Source organism: Onychomys torridus, chromosome X (assembly GCF_903995425.1).
Source record: "Onychomys torridus chromosome X, mOncTor1.1, whole genome shotgun sequence".
Taxonomy (NCBI): Eukaryota; Metazoa; Chordata; class Mammalia; order Rodentia; family Cricetidae; genus Onychomys; species Onychomys torridus.
This window is the reverse complement of record NC_050466.1, coordinates 49585300-49601364: the sequence shown is the minus strand read 5'-3', so window position 1 is coordinate 49601364 and position 16065 is coordinate 49585300. Positions and strand designations below refer to the sequence as shown.

The window sequence follows — 16065 nt, the reverse complement described above, 5'->3', positions numbered from 1 at the left end:
TGGCAGCAACCAAATTGCAGGCACAATCTTGGACCATAGTGTAGCATGAATCTTAAAAGGTATTTATTAATAAAAAATAAACCTGGAGCCAGGTAGTGGGGTCAATGTTGAAAGATCAGAGAAGCAGAACAAGTCACAGCCACCTCACCTTGCCAATTCCTCAGCTGATCCTGTTTCCTCAGACTGGAGGCCTCTCAGCTGAACTGTGCTGCTCAAAAGCCTAAAGGCTTAACCGGCTCTGGTTCCTGGTCCTCAAGCCTTATATAACTTTCTGCCATCACTTCCTGGGATTAAAGGCTCACTTCCTGGGGTTAAAGGTATGAGTCACCATGCCTGGCTGTTTCCAGTATGGCTTTAAACTCACAGAAATGCGGATGGATCTTTGCCTTCAGAATGCTAGGATTAAAGGTATGAGTGCCACCATTTTCTGGCCTCTGTATCTAGTGGCTCTTCTGTTCTCTGACCCCAGATAAGTTTATGAGGGTGCACAATATTTTTGGGGAACACAATATCACCACACCAGAGGGCTATCTCCTAGTGTAACTCCCCAATCCTGCCCTAAGTGAGGTGTAGATGAAGAATTTCTGGAGCCAGGTTTTGCTGTAGTCATGAAGCATTTATTGAGCATGTTCTCCAAGCAAAGGCTTGAGTGGTGTGGGAGGAAGCAAGGGAGGGATACAAAGCCAAACCCCACCCACAGAGGACTGAAGAGAAGAAATGGGGGGGGCAGTTTACAAAGGCCAGGCCCACAGAGCTTGGCTCTATGTGCACGCAAGTTATGTAGTGCTTATACTGATGTTTCTGTCAGGGCTGGTGACATCCTCTAATCCCTCCAGAGGAGTGATATCTCCACTCAGGCACATCTGTGTGATGCTACCCAGTGGTTTGCTAGCCTCACAGCAGATAGAATCTCATAGTTGAGTGAGCTCATCTAAAGGCAGGAGGCTTGAGCAGAAGGGTAAAATGACCCAAATGGTACCTGGAGGCTGCTGGGTGATAGAATGGGGTGGGTAAGGGCATCCCTGAAAGCAAAGGGAAGAGGAGAGGAAGGGATGGATCTAGCAGGGCTGTGATGTCTGTGAAACTTTATTGGCGCATCCAAAGCCACAGGTTGGCTATGAACACTGGCATCAACAGACTAAAGAGCACAGTCTCTTTATGGTGCCAAGTGGCATTCTGATCCTCAAAGGGCATGCAGCCTCCCAGAAATCACTTGTATCTGTGGAGGGACCAAACACAGGGCTTGTGAGCAGGAATCACTCTTATGAGAAAGGCAAGACATAATGGTAAGGGGAAAGTATGAGCTTGAAACAAAATAAATCTTTGTTCCCCTTTCTACTTCTTTTTCTCTTCCTCAATTCCTATTCCACATCTCCACCATAAAGGAAAGTCAAGGGTGAGCATCAACATAAGGTACCCAAGCCATGAGGCCTAAGAAGAAGAGAAAGGGGAGCCTGACCTCATTTCATTTGCTACAGGATATGATATTATGACAAAGGCTATGAAAATTCAGGGGGTGACTTTGTTCACAGCTGCCAAAACCACCTACTCCAAGGGACTATGATGCTTCCTCCAACTGTACAACAGATGCTCACCTGCCTTCTCATGACTTCCATCTCTAGCCCATTGAGCTGTTCCAGGCTAATCTCTGCCACTATATCTGCCTCCAGACTGTTGTGAGGAAAGGTTACATGGGTCAGAAGTGCTGGTGGTCATAGAAAAGATATAGAGCAATCACATAAGCCTGGACGCTTTTTGGATAAAGACTCCAGTCCTCTCCGTGTTTGGTAAAGCAGCCTGAGGGCTTACCAAAGCATATGAAGATTCCCAAATGGCCAGGAGACAATAGTACCCCAATATTTCAGATACATACAACTGCTTCTTGACTCAGATGTTCACCAGTGCTTATGGCCCTGTTCCCCTGTTTGTCTCCCACCCCCCCCCCCTCAAGGAACAAGACAGTTGAGCTCTTACCACTCGTAAGGGAATCTCCCCCCTTGGAAGTTGCCAGGAAATTCCTGAAGATGGGCATCCCCCTGACTCTGATCTCTTGGCATCAAGGGCACCTGCACCTGATGTCCCTACAGAAAGAATGGAAACACCTTCCAAGCAACCTGCTGAGCCCCACATTTTGCAGGATCAGCAGTGCACTCCATAGGAGTCCCACGATGCCATATCATCTTCCTACACCACCAACACCAACACCAACACCCCACCACACACACACTGTTCCTATTGGTAGCTTCTAGCCTTGCATGCTGTGTCAAGGGAAATGCAATGACAGGCTTCTCTGTCCTCTGGTAGAACTTTTACATGTAGGCATCCCTTGAAAGGCCAAGCTGCCTACTGAAGAAGAATGTAAACCCTCAATTTGATTTTAAGTAATTTAAAAGAAAACATAATTTAACAACATGGAGGTTTATAAAGAATGTGTACTCATCCCTTGGTATCCATGGAGACTGTTTCTAGAACATCCCCCTCCCTATGGTTACCCAAATCTGCAGATTCTCCAGTCCCTTGTATAAAAGGTCACAATATTAGAATATAGTACCAGCATATCTTCTTATATAATTGAAATAATTTCTATATTACTTATAATGCCTAATAAAATATAAATGCTATCTAAGTAGTTCTTATACTGTATTGTGTAGAGAATCATGGCAAGTAAAAATCCTGCACATGTTCTCTACAGATGTAATCACCCCACCCCCCCCCCCAGATACTATCATCCATCTATGGTTGGTTGAGTCAATGGATGCAAGACCTATGAATGCGGAGGACCAACTATAAATGTATTCTCCCATCAACATGTTTGTTAGGCATGCAAATTTCCAGTGTTGAAGCCCAAGCATTATACAGGACAGCCCCAATCTTTCAGTGGTCTACCCTGCTTTCATTTGCTTTCTTGGCATATGGACACTTCCTCCTCCCAATAACCAACTTCTAGCTAGATCTACCATGGGAAGACAGGAGTACCAAAGTAAGTACTTCCCACCCTAAGATAGCCATCATGTGTCAAAACCCCTTTCTTGAGACAAGATCCAGTCACATTCCAAAATGACTGGCTTGAACCAGATCCAGCATGTTATTACTCTGCTCTTGGATGTCTTTGGAATCCCCACAGTGACCGGGACCCACGTTCAGTTATTTCTAGAAAGAAGAATAGAGACTTCTCTGAATACTGTTAAAAGCTGTACCAGGACTTACTGGGTACTGAAGACAGCAGAAATCACTCAATGCCAATTCACTTCTGACTCTCAGCCTATTCATTTGTCTATTCAACAGGTCAGTATGTGTTTAGTGAAGGCCTGGCTCTATACCTAGTATTCTGTTGAGTGAACAAGGATCAAGAGATAAAATCCCAAACACCAATCATCTCTATGTAAGGGGGAATAGGAAATATAAATAAGAAAATAATCCATCCATGTAAATTCAGATAAGCAAATGGTTCATGATTGATTAAAAACCAAAACAGGCTAATATGGCAGGAGAAAAGCAGAAGTCAACATTGAAAAACCCAAAATAGACAAATAACCTTCCAGACTAAATGAACAGCATACATAATGGTGTGGGAAGTAGAAGTGATTAACTATTAACTATTAACTATTAACTATTAACTACATGATTAACTATTGTCAAGAGGCATTTTAAGGGATTCTCACCTGGCATTGTCTGTTCTTGGCTTTGCTCAATGTTTCCAGTCCCTAGATCTTCAAAAATGGACATTTTTAACTCTTCTTTGACAACAGAAGGGCGTCCTGCCATCACCACCAGGTATTCATTTCTAAGGATTCTCAGGATGGAAGGCACAAAGAAGACATGGAAACTCTCCTCTTCCAGGGGTAGAAATGCAAGGGAGATACACTGGCACAAGAAAGTGGAGGCAGCTTTCCCTGTCTGTGCTCAGGTCTTGGATTGGTACCTTTTGTTTCCACTGTATCTTGTTGGTGGGTCCCATGGCCTTCTCTTTTGCTGTTTAAGCAACTTGGAGAAGAGATAGGGCTCCAAGCCATGCTGTCTGTGGGAGCTGTCCTAATTCATCTTCCCTTAATGTTGCTATTTATGAGTAGGAGGACCCATCCTCCATTATGGTCTAGGAAGAGACAAGGGCTGGCATAAGGTCTAAGCATCCATAAGTGCCCAAAGCAGTTGTAGGTCACATGCTTATCATGGTTTCTACAAGCCCAGCGCTTGCCAATAATCTAGGGTACAACTTTCTATCAGAGAAGATTCTCTGTACAGAGTATCCTGCCTCCAATGCAGAGTCTCCAAGCAAAGTAGATGGCCTTCTCTGATCTGAATCCTGGACAGAAAGCAGGGAGTGGCAAGAAGAATATGCTGGGGTTATGTACCCTAATATATGTTTTGGCTCTGCCTCCATTTTTCCTACAGACTAGACCAGCTGCATGTGTCAATTTAGTCAGATCCTGATCCCCAGTGAGTTGATCAAACACTCAGCTCTCAGTAAGTCTGCAAAGCTATACTGCAGCTGTGATTATTATCCCTAATGGACTTTAAATAAAGTAGCTTGCACTCAGTCAGGTGCTAGTACTCAATCAATCTACTGAAAGAATCAAGTGCAAACATTAAGGTTTCCAGGAGGAAGAAAATGTCTGCTCCAGGATTGCAGCAACAATTTTTGCCCAAATTCACAACCAATCACATTGCCTGCAGTCCCAGGAGCCAATTGTTTAAATGAATTTCCACATACGTAAGCATCTGCATGTGCATCCTGTCTGTTATGTTCCTTTGTAGTACCTTGGGCTAATGTCATTATTAATGGTCAAACCTTGGCTCTAAATTCCAGAGCCATTGAAGGAAGAGGAGAATATTTGTCAAAGGAATCAATCACAGCTGAGCCCAGCTGGTAAGAGAAGAGAGACGTAAAACAAGGGGAAGGAGGGGAAGAAAAGGAGGAAGGAAGAGGAGGAAACAGGACTAATAGAGAGAATGTCGCCTGGTGATACCCCCCCCTCAGCCCACTCCTCCAGGACAGAAATAAATGGGACCTTACCGCATTCCTGAGGGTCTGAGCAATTCTCCCCTTGGAACAGCCACAATGAAACCTGAGCTTTGTGGAGGAACACATATTAGCAGAAGAGAAAGCGCCTAGTGCCTTCAGTAAAACCTAGAAGCTCCAGAAGCTGACCCTTACATTTCTGTCCAACCAGTCACCAGATTGAGCAAATAAAACATGAGAACCAATAAATTTGTACTTTAGATAAGAAAAATATCATTATTAGCATCAGTATTGTGTTCCATGCAACATTTGAAATCTATTTACTCTAAAATTATTCGTGTTAATCCAGTATCAAATGTAAATGGATGTCCTGTATTTTATTTGACAACCACAACTTGCCCTCTCCTCAAGACTTCAGTGTTGGTTGAACAATGCTATTGTCTTCTTTCCCTACAGGGTCTGGGTTGAGAGAAGAGCTCAGAAGTCAGCTGCACTGACTTGTCACATTGACTTGAACTAAGGTTAGTAGCCCAGATTCACCTCTGCTGCCAACTGGACTTGACCTCCTGGGGCTTCCTGGGAACAGAAACAATGGTCCTTGTGCATGTGGAGGCACTGCCCCCTGGTGGCAGAGGAACCCAACACCTAAATCAAAGCAAGGATTTTATTCCCCATTCCTGGGCCCCTAAGGTCATCCAGAACCACTAGCTCTTTACATTCTTTGTGTACCTTCTTCTCTTGAATTGGATGCCAAGGATGGCTGGGAGATAAGACACAATCCTCTGCATGACTTTAAATTTATTCCATAGTACATGTCTAACATGGTACCCTTTATATAACTTTAGCAATATCATAATTTCAATCTGAAATGTTTCTAAACTTGGAATCCAAAAACTCTGAAAGTCTTCTATTGTTTATTTTGCTAACCTTGAAATTTCAAAGGCCTACATCCTCTGCCAAGTCTTCCATCATACACAGATCTGGAAGGATGGCCATGGCCAAGTGTACAAAGTAGGCAACAGAAAGCTTCAATGGTAGGCTCCCAGAGAAGAAGCCATGGCATTCTCACATGGAAGTTAGACAGATGTCTCTGCAAATGGTAAGGAAGAGATTAGAACACTTGTGGCTTAGAGTTGTGTCTCTGTGTTTGCAGTATACAAAGACCTCACATAAATGAAATCATATATCTGAGGAGTATGCTATTAGCCAACTTATTTTGTAAGTGAACAGTATGTTCTGGAGTCCCCACCTGCATCAGAAGCATCAAATTTCTTCTCAACTCAGCCCACTACCTTTCTCTCCTGACCTGTGAACACCATGAGAGTCCAGAGCTGTTTGCTTCTACAAAACAGTGGTACTGAGTGTTTCTAGGCATTCCTCGTTGCATGGATGTGCCCATAGAACAGGAAGTGGCACTGTGAGGTTCAAAGGCATGTGTGTTGATGACTTTGAGTTGTACTGGCCAACTATTATAAAAGTGCATCCAAAGAGGCTGCACAAAGTAGGACCCACCAAGGAAAGATATTATGGGACTTTTAAATGGGCATCATTATGATAGGTGAAAATGTTATCTCATTGTTGCTTTAATTTATATTGCTTTAATTATGAGTAAACCTGAAACATTTTTCATTTGTTTATTGATCTGCATTTCTTCCCTATCAGCTATCTGCTGGAGGGTTTGAATCTTTATTAAAATATGAGCTATGTAATTAGCACAAAGGAATGGGAGTGAAAATTCTCTCTCCCTTCAAGCCAAGCTCCTTCACAGGAAATATATCATCATTTTCCTTAAGGAGATGCTCCACTGGGACCAAACACATTCAGTTCATTAACTCCTACAAAGAGAAGGCATTTAACCACACAAACTGATGCTGCTGTCTCTCTCCTCCTCCACCTGCGCACGTGCGTGTGCATGTGTGTGTGTGTGTGTGTGTGTGTGTGTGTGTGTGTGTGTGTTGGTCTGGTCTCAGGCTGCCTCATCACCTGCTCCCAACAATACCTCTCAGGCATCAGCCTATTCTAGCTGTTGCACAAGCTGAGCACTCTACTCAGATTCCCATTTCCACCTGCTTTGGCAGGAGTGGTGGGAGGTGGCAGAAGCCCAGATATAGTCAATTACCAGGAAGTGACTACTAGGCTTGTCAGTGGAGCATCTTGGATAAGTTGCTTCTTTTTGTTCTCTGAATTTCATTTTCCTATCTTCATGTGGAAGATAGAGCCAAACCAAAATTTCAAACTGTGTTTCATTGTTTTAGGGAAGTACACTGGAAGAAAACAGGGCTTCCTAACAGACACTAGGCTCTCTCCATGCAGAGCAGTCTTCTCTTAACCATTTTCTTCTTTGGGGTCTACAAAAAGCAACTTTGGACAGAAAGGGATGATTATTTGGCTCACAATTCCAGTTTAGAATCCATTATTGGGGAAAACTCAACTCATGAAATTTAAACAGCTAGTCACATCATATCCACAGTCAAAAGCAGAGAGAAATGAAGGCAAGCATGCTCAGCTCAACTCTTGCACTCATACATTAATTAATTTATTTTAGACCCCACCCACAGGCCAACCCAATACAGATAATCCTGCATTGAAAACATCTTCCCATGTTGTGTACAGCTGACAATGTTAACCATCACAGCATGTAATAATTCATTAACAAAAGATATTTGGAGAAATCCCAAACGCCATTGGGTACAATAACCTCCTCCCTCCAAGGCCTGCCTACAGGGCTGTCTAAACAGCTGCATCCCTCAACTCAAGCAAGTGAACCCACCAGATCATATCTTCTAGGCAGCTGGGAATTTCCTCTCTGCTTGCTAATGAGGTTTATAGACCAGTAAACAATTCTGCAGCCTCCTGGAAGCAGCTGGTACTGATGTCATACTTTAAGCCCCAGGCTGCTACCCCCACTAGACAGGAAAGAGAAGGGGCCCAGTGAAGCCTTAAAGAGACAGGATGTACAAACAAAAGGGCCCAGGGTCAGGTTGCAAAGAGCTGGAGTAGGCCTGGAGAAGGAAGGTCTTTGTGAGCAGAGGGAAGGAAATAAAAACTGGAAACCCCTTTTCATGGTAGTGGTTTTATTTTCATGGTAGTAGTTTTATTGATCCATGAGCATGAGAAGTCTTCTAACTTCTAGTGTCTTCTTAAATCTTTCCAGCATTTTAAGTTTTTCATGATAGATGTGCTTCTGCCTCTCCCATTAAATTATTTGTAAAGTGTTTTTAAGGCTACTGTGAATGGGATTTATTTTCTTTTTCAGCATGTTTTTTTTATAGATATATAGAAAAGCTACTGATACTTGCAGGCTGGTTTTCATAATGTGTTACTTTGTTGAAAGAAATACATGAGACTTGGAAAAACAAATATGAAGTTTTCTCTCTCACATGGAAAACACACACGCGCGCGCGCACACACACACACACACACACACACACACACACACACACACGCACACTGATGTGAAAGTAGAAGAAACACTATTTGGGAACAGGAAGGTGGCTAGAAAAGAGGAGTGAGGACTGAAGGTTACTGTGTAACAGACACACAGGAGCTGCTTTGGCTTTTAGACCCACAAGGTGACTAACAGCAGAATGAAAGTCTGCCATCACTGCCTGCTCTTTGTGTCTAACTTGTTTACTTTGAATCTGACTTCTGCTTGAGTTTACATACGGATGTTAATCTTTCAAGGAGCACCTGCCTTCTTGGCTTATTCATCCTCCCTCAAGCCTTCAGACACAGAGATAAGTCATTGTCCTAAACCTGCAGTCACCTTGGATTCCAAGAACAGCAAGGCTACATCCTGAAGCAGCTTAAATGGTCCCCCACATGATGATGACAGTGATTAACAGATTAATAATTTAGAAGACCACGTTGTAGAATTTGAACTAAGAGAACATTAGTCAGGATTGTATATTGAGTATGATTGGTTAATCATGCATACTCTTGACCCCCTATAGTTCATATCAATACCCTAAAGATTAATTTGGGGTCAATGGCATCCTTTATCTGTTTCTCTTCCCACACTTTTGATTAAATTTTCTTTCACTATTTTTCAGCACTACTATCTAAATGATATTTAGGAGCCAGAAACCAAACAGAACTTGTTGAGGCTTAGATCTGAGGCTTTTGCCTGAAAACTCAAGTTACAATAGGGATGAATAAGGTCAAAGTACATAGTATGCTTGAATGAAGTGGTCTTTGTGAAACCTCATCAGCTTGCACAATATGTGCAAATCTCTTTTAAATAAGTAAATAAAACACTTTGAATGGGGAAAAAATGTGACAGCACTACCTGGAACAGCCGTAAGATCACTCAATTTCAACTTTTTGGACTCACCCAGCATGCTTGTCTTTTGCTACAATTAACTGTGTGGTAAGTGCTAAGGGATAAAGTCTCTGTCCTTTTGGAGTCCATGTTCTATGGGCAAACAGCATCAATCAGATAGAAAGTAGACGGATCTTTGGAGATTCTAGCTATGCCTGCTTCTTTTAGAATGTGATGAGTGCTGACTAGAACTTTGCCAGCATAACAGGGAGAGCAAAAGGACATTTTGCTCAATCACACCAATAACTTTTCTGCAATGAATATAAATGAATTCAGTGGAGGGGATGAGCTATTCCAGTAAAGTTGTGTTGGAGCCTCAGACAGTGCCACTCTTAGCTTACATTCCAGGAGGTAGAACTAATGCCAAGAAGCCTACACTACACCTCGGTGCTCATAGCCAGAATACTGTCTGCTGCATCTCTAGGTCGTTGCTGAACAGTACCTGATGGCTTCCTCTGGGGAGGGAAACCGGTTCAGCAACTGAAGGAGCTGCCAAGGTCAGGGTGAATTTGTTGCTCCTGGTTGACATGATGAGCGATAGTCTTCAGCCAATAGACATAATGAGCAAGAAGATGGGGCACTCACATCCTAGTGTTGACAACTTCTGTCACTGCCTACTCTATATTCTAGCTTCTCCTTTCCTCTTTACTGACCCAGGAATTGTTACCACCACCACCCAAAAAATGGCAGCAGATCTTGAAACCTGAAGAGGCTCTGTCATCTATCTATAGAGTGGCCCAATGTCCACCTCCCTTCATGTGTTTCTAAAGAACCACTGAAACTCATGGTGGAAAGTCTCTTTGCTAGTATGCAGGAAGATTTGGTAAAGGGACCTTGTGGAATTCTCGACCACATGGTGATTTCTCAGACAAAAATGATTCTGTTTTCAACTGTTTCTGTGGCCACTGACTGAAATGTGATATGTACATAAAAGTCAAAAATAGCAGAAGCCAAAGGAAAATGGCCATAGATAATGAAGAGGTGAAAAAAGTGGTGTCAACTCTCACACTAGACAGCTCCAAAAGATAAACAGAAGCTGCCCCAATAACCTGGAAGGAGATGTTGTCAAAGAGGTGAGTAGACTCTACACACATTTTCTCATACATTATGTTCACAACAAACACACTCCTGTATTGGTTACTGGTCTCACTGCCATGACAAAAAGATGTTTATTTTTTGGCTCATAGTTTTTGAGGATGCTGTCCATTAAGTTGGAGAAGACAGGGAAACAGGATGGTGAGGCCATTGGTCACATTGTATCTCTGTCAGTAAGCAGAGAGAGATGAATACTGGTGCTTAGTTTTCTCCTTCTTCTTCTTCTACTTCTTCTTCTTCTTCTTCTTCTTCTTCTTCTTCTTCTTCTTCTTCTTCTTCTTCTTCTTCTCCTTCTTCTTCTTCTTTTATTTTTTTCCATTCTGGGATGCCAACCCCCATACCACAGAGTTGTGTCATATACATTCAAGGTGGGTCTTCCCACCTCAGTTAAACTTGGGAAATACACTCACAGACACACCAAGAGATGTTTCTTCTGCTCCTAAATCCAGTCAAGTTAACAATGAAGATCACCCATCACAACTCCCATCTCTAAAGTTGATAGTCTCCCAAGTATCCCTCCAGTTTACATATGGAAAAGCTGAGGAGGGCCAGATGTGACCCAATTTGCTGACTCAGTGGCACATTAGTCATAGTCTGTGGTAGGCAGGCAATTAGGAAGTACTGAGGAAAGAGTGTACTCACTAAAGTTTAAGGAAACTTGCTCCAACCTCTATTCTGTGCTGGTCTGCACTTCATTCTTGGAAACTGGAGGTGAGTAGACAGGTTGAATCTCAACACCCTGCTGACAAATGAGCCTCCAATCATTCCCAGTCTTGGGTTTCACTGCTAAACTCTCACCCTGGGGAATTCACTTATCTTCACTGTGCCTCCATAATCCTGCCCCAGAAAGATAAAGGGCCATGTAATGTGAAGCATTTCATTCCTAGCACAGAGGTCATTCTTAGGGCTTGTGAATTGCTGTAAGTTTCCCACAGTGTCTGAGTTCTTCCTTGTGCCTTTCCTGGTCTCCAAAAGTGAGGCCTCCATGTACACTATCTCTACTCTTCCATCTCACAGGCATTGTACTACTCATTCTAATCCCATTTGCTTTGTCATTCAGCTGAAACCAACCCTTGTTGGAGTCATCAGATACCTTTGTTGAATCTGTCTAATAAATCAACTGTAGGTGTCATCTTTACTCTCTTCATGGAAGCATTTGACATCATTCTCCAATCTTTCCTTCCAGAAACAGTCTCTTCCCTTGGTTTCTAAAACATCAAACTCTTCACAGTTTCCTCTGCTTCTATGGCTTCTCTCCTCAAGCCTTCACTTGCTATCTTTTTGGTAACTTGAGCAAAAGTGATTTCTCCTGTTCTAACCCAGGAGTCCCTCCTCAGCTCTACATGCTCCACATCACACCAATGAGCTATCCCAGAATGAAACTCCAGTCTTTGTTTCTCCCAACCTGTTGCTTTACCAGGAAAATCTTTCACAGGTAATGGCTCCACCATCTAAATTTGAATGCCTTCTCCCCCTTTTCCAATTATTAGTTCCCTTACAGGGTTCTGCCTTCTAATTATATTATGTATTTCTCCCAGGCTGACCCAAAGATCCCAACAAAAAAATAAACTGAATTCATTTGGACAGCAATGCATATTCATGGTCCCAAGGCCTTCTTGTGGTTTTGAAATCTTCATTTGAAATCACCACATGACCATAATGTCTACCAAAGTTAGAGTAAAACCTTATCAATAGTATATTTTTCTTTATCTCCTCTAGCTGATGTCCCTTATCAGGATGATTGCAAACACCTAGCCTACCTACCTGGTCATTTGAGTTTTGATCCTCTCCAGACCTTTCTCCATATGGCAGATAAGAGCACACCTGGACAGGTCTTCTTGCTTATTATGACCAATTCTCATGAGTCCATTAAATGGATAACAGATATATATTGAGAAAATACCCTCACAAATACAGAATGGAGTAGACAGCTGAAGTTGTCCTCTGATCTGCTGGGAGTGAATCCACCTCACAGGCAGTAACACGGAGAAGGGGCATGTGATCCTTCTCCAACTCCTTATAAGAGGTCATGTACAAAGGCAGGAAGCACCATCTCCTTTGGGCTGCATAGCCCAAGGTCATGGTGGAGCAAATACCACAACATTTCCCTTTTTGTCTAAATAAGAAGGTTCTAATCTTAATGCAAACTATATACAATAAGAATGATTATCAAGTATTGTCCAGGAAAAACAAAGGGTAATGACAAAAACAAAAATGAAAGTACAACCAACAAGAATAACATCAGACAAGAATGACATGCTAAATGTCCAGAAATGTCCAGAACATGGGTAAATGGCAAATTACTGAGATTACTCCAATAGCTGTCTTATCTTCAAGATTTTAACTCTAATATGTTCTAGCTAAGCTACAAGAAGATTGAAACTGTAATTATCTAGTGTTTACCTCCATCAAAGACCTGAGAAGGAACATAATAACTGAGAAAATGGAAAAGGCAAGTAAATTATTTCCAAAATTCTTATAAGAGTAGACAGAGACAGCTGGCAGCCTGGACAGTCACCTAAAGTTTCTCAGCATCATTGGGGCATCCAATTTGGTTACAGGCCTAGAATATCTGACAGACCATTTTCAGAAGCAGAGGTTTTACAAGACCATCTTACTCTGTCTTGGTAAGGTTCAGTAGTCGCTTTTCCTTGTGTCCTGCTCATCCTGAAAGGACAGCATTCATACTATCAGCAGTCGAGGAAAGGGCAGTTCTTTGCCCAGCAGGCCAATTTGTGCCAAGAAGAAGACAAACTTCCAAATGGAAATGTCTTAGAAGCCCAACATTCTCTCAGGATCAGATTGGTACTGCAAGAAGCAGTCATGTCTCACATCAACAAGACTTCTAAGTTATCAAAACATTTAAATACCATATTCTCTAGGTCTACGAAATGTTTGAAGATTACCTATCCATTTGATATATGTTTTTGTAAATCTGGACAACCTAACGTAGCTATAGAAATGACAAGCATGGGTGACTATAGTTCTGTAAGTCTTATCTACCTAAATAACTGAAGGACTAAGGCTTCACATTAAGGTAAATAGTCTGTAAGCAGATGTACCATATAAGGGACAATGACCTCAAAATTGTGACAATACACAAAATATCTTAAACAGAGGTAGAAATGTATAGTGCAAAATGCAATGTGACAATAATATCCTTAATTTGTATCAATATACAACACATCCTAAACAGAGGTAGAACATACAGTATGATAAATATAATATTATATTTGTATCAATATACAAAATATTTCAAACAGGAGTAGGAACATGTGTACAATACAACAAATACAGTTTTGTATTTGTATCAATATACAGATTGCCTTAAATAGGAATATAAGAATAATTTACATTTGGATCAATATACAAGAATCCATATCAGTGCAAATTATCTCAGGCTGGTATTTTACTGAATTAGTTTACTAGTAAATACAAGAATCTACCTTAATATCCTATACCTATCCATTTTCCTTTTTCTTTTCTAAAAGAGAATACTGAGTCCAAATTTTATTGTTCCACCTCGAACCCTATAACCCCATCCATCCATAACCCTGTGAAAAATGAAACCTTTGGGAGAGGGGTGTTGTTTTCTTAGAATTACTTCCTGCTGTTTAGGGGGCAATGGTATCTCTGTGGGGCCCCTGCAAGAAATCTTAGTTAGGTCTCAATAGGACTAGCCATAGAACCTGCAGTCAGTCTCAGTAATGGATAAGATTGTCTGAGATGCTGGCTAGAAGTGTAGTATGATGGACAATCTCATCTTAGAACTGTCCTGAACAGTTTTTAGTCCAAAGCTGATCATTGAGTAATGTTCTTAGGTACCGTGGCATCTTTCTGGACAGAGTAGAGTCATTGTTGTAGGGCCCCATCTTTCTTCTGGAGACTTCAGAGATTGCTATTGGGAAGATTTATTTTCACTATGGAAAACTTCCTGTCTAGCTCAATCAGTAGAGCATGGGACTCCTAATCTCAGGGTCATGGGTTTGGGCTCCACATTGGGTGCCATTTATTATGATCAATCCATGTGAGTCTAAATGGGTAACAGAATTTATCAAGATATAAATTAAGAAAATACACTTAAGAGTACAGAATGGAGTACACAGCTGAAGTTGTCCTCTGATTTGACCAGGAAAGAATCCAGCTCACAGGTAGGAGCAGGGAGAAGGGGCACGTGACTCTTCTCCAGCTCCTTTTAAGAAGTCATGTACAACAGTGTGGTGGTATTGTGTTCCCCAAAATATTGTATACCCTAATAAACTTATCTGGGGTCAGAGAACAGAATAGCCACTAGATACAGAGGCCAGAAAATGGTGGCACTCATGCCTTTAATCCTAGCATTCCTAAGGCAAAGATCCATCTGGATCTCTGTGAGTTCAAGGCCACACTAGAAACAGCCAGGCTTGGTGACACATGCCTTTAATCCCAGGAAGTGAGCCATTAATCCCAGGAAGTGATGGCAGAAAGCAAAAAGGTATATAAGGCATGAAAACCAGGAACTAGCTGGTTAAGCTTTTAGGCTTTTGAGTAGCAGTTCAGCTGAGACCCATTTGGAGAAGGACTCAGAAGCTTCCAGGAGGAAACAGGATCAGCTGAGGAACTGGCAAGGTGAGGTGGCTGTGGCTTGTTCTGCTTCTCTGATCTTCCAGCATTCACCCCAATAACTGGCCAGGTTTGTTTTTATTAATAAGACTCTTTAAGATTTCTGCTATATAACAGCAGGAAGCACCTCCTTCTTTGGGCCATATAGCCCAAGGTCATGGGTGGAGCAAATATCACTACACTTGTTCTTTAAAGTGCTTCTCTATGGCCTCTCATAATCACTAGCACAGAGAACAATTCTAAAAAGGACCTAAATGGCCTTGCACCTCATCTTGCATAACACTTACCTCATGTTACCCTGGCTTCTTGTTGCCTTAACAACAGGAAGGGGTTGGTAGACTCTGAGACTTTTCATATATTATCCTTCTGCCTGATTTCATTGAGTTGACTCCCATGTTCACTGTCTAATAATTATTTGAGCTGGCCATGGTGTCCTAAAAGAATGCTGTCTCATGGAGTCTCCATATCAAGCCCTGCTTGTCTTCTCTAAACTCTAAGTTCAACCTGCACCTTAATTATGGATTTCTATGTACCACTCCCCAAATGTGTTCAGTGCTGCTGGTAGCTGGGCCCTGGCATGTTGTACTGTACACCTTCTGGAACCTTGTAGACTGGCTTGAGGCAAGGATATCTTGGCTTGTTGATGTTCTACCAGCACCTAACCTTGTATGTACTCTCAGCTTTAAAGTATCATCACTGACTGCCCTACCTATTGGTTTTCTGGGATCCAGTACCACCAGCCTCATAGAAAACATTCTCCTGTTTCTTATTTATTTTATTTTGTTTGTATGGATGTTTTACCTGCATGCATGTATACGCACCACATATGTGCAGTGCCAGCAGAGGCCAGAAAAAGATGAGGGTCCCCTGGAACTGGAGTTACATATGGTTGTGAGCCACCATGTGGGTCTGTGAGCTGGATCTGGGTCCCCTGGAAGAGCAGTTAGTGCTCTTAACTGCTGAGCCATGTCTCAAGCCATACAGTGTCTTTTTTAATGAATACATATAATTAATCCCACAGTTTGAATTCTTTGGTAAGACTGCAGGAAATCACTGTTATTATTGGAGTTATTGCTCTTGTGATTCT

General features: G+C 42.0%; 1 protein-coding gene across 1 annotated transcript; it reads right to left on the bottom strand.

Annotated features, from left to right (window-relative positions):
• Positions 1-1086: 1086 nt before the first annotated feature.
• Fate1 (fetal and adult testis expressed 1) lies at positions 1087-3765 on the bottom strand. The gene is given in 5 exon segments (XM_036175570.1): positions 1087-1185; positions 1187-1219; positions 1596-1671; positions 1975-2081; positions 3622-3765. Coding segments are annotated over 5 exon segments (459 nt in total).
• Positions 3766-16065: the final 12300 nt, after the last annotated feature.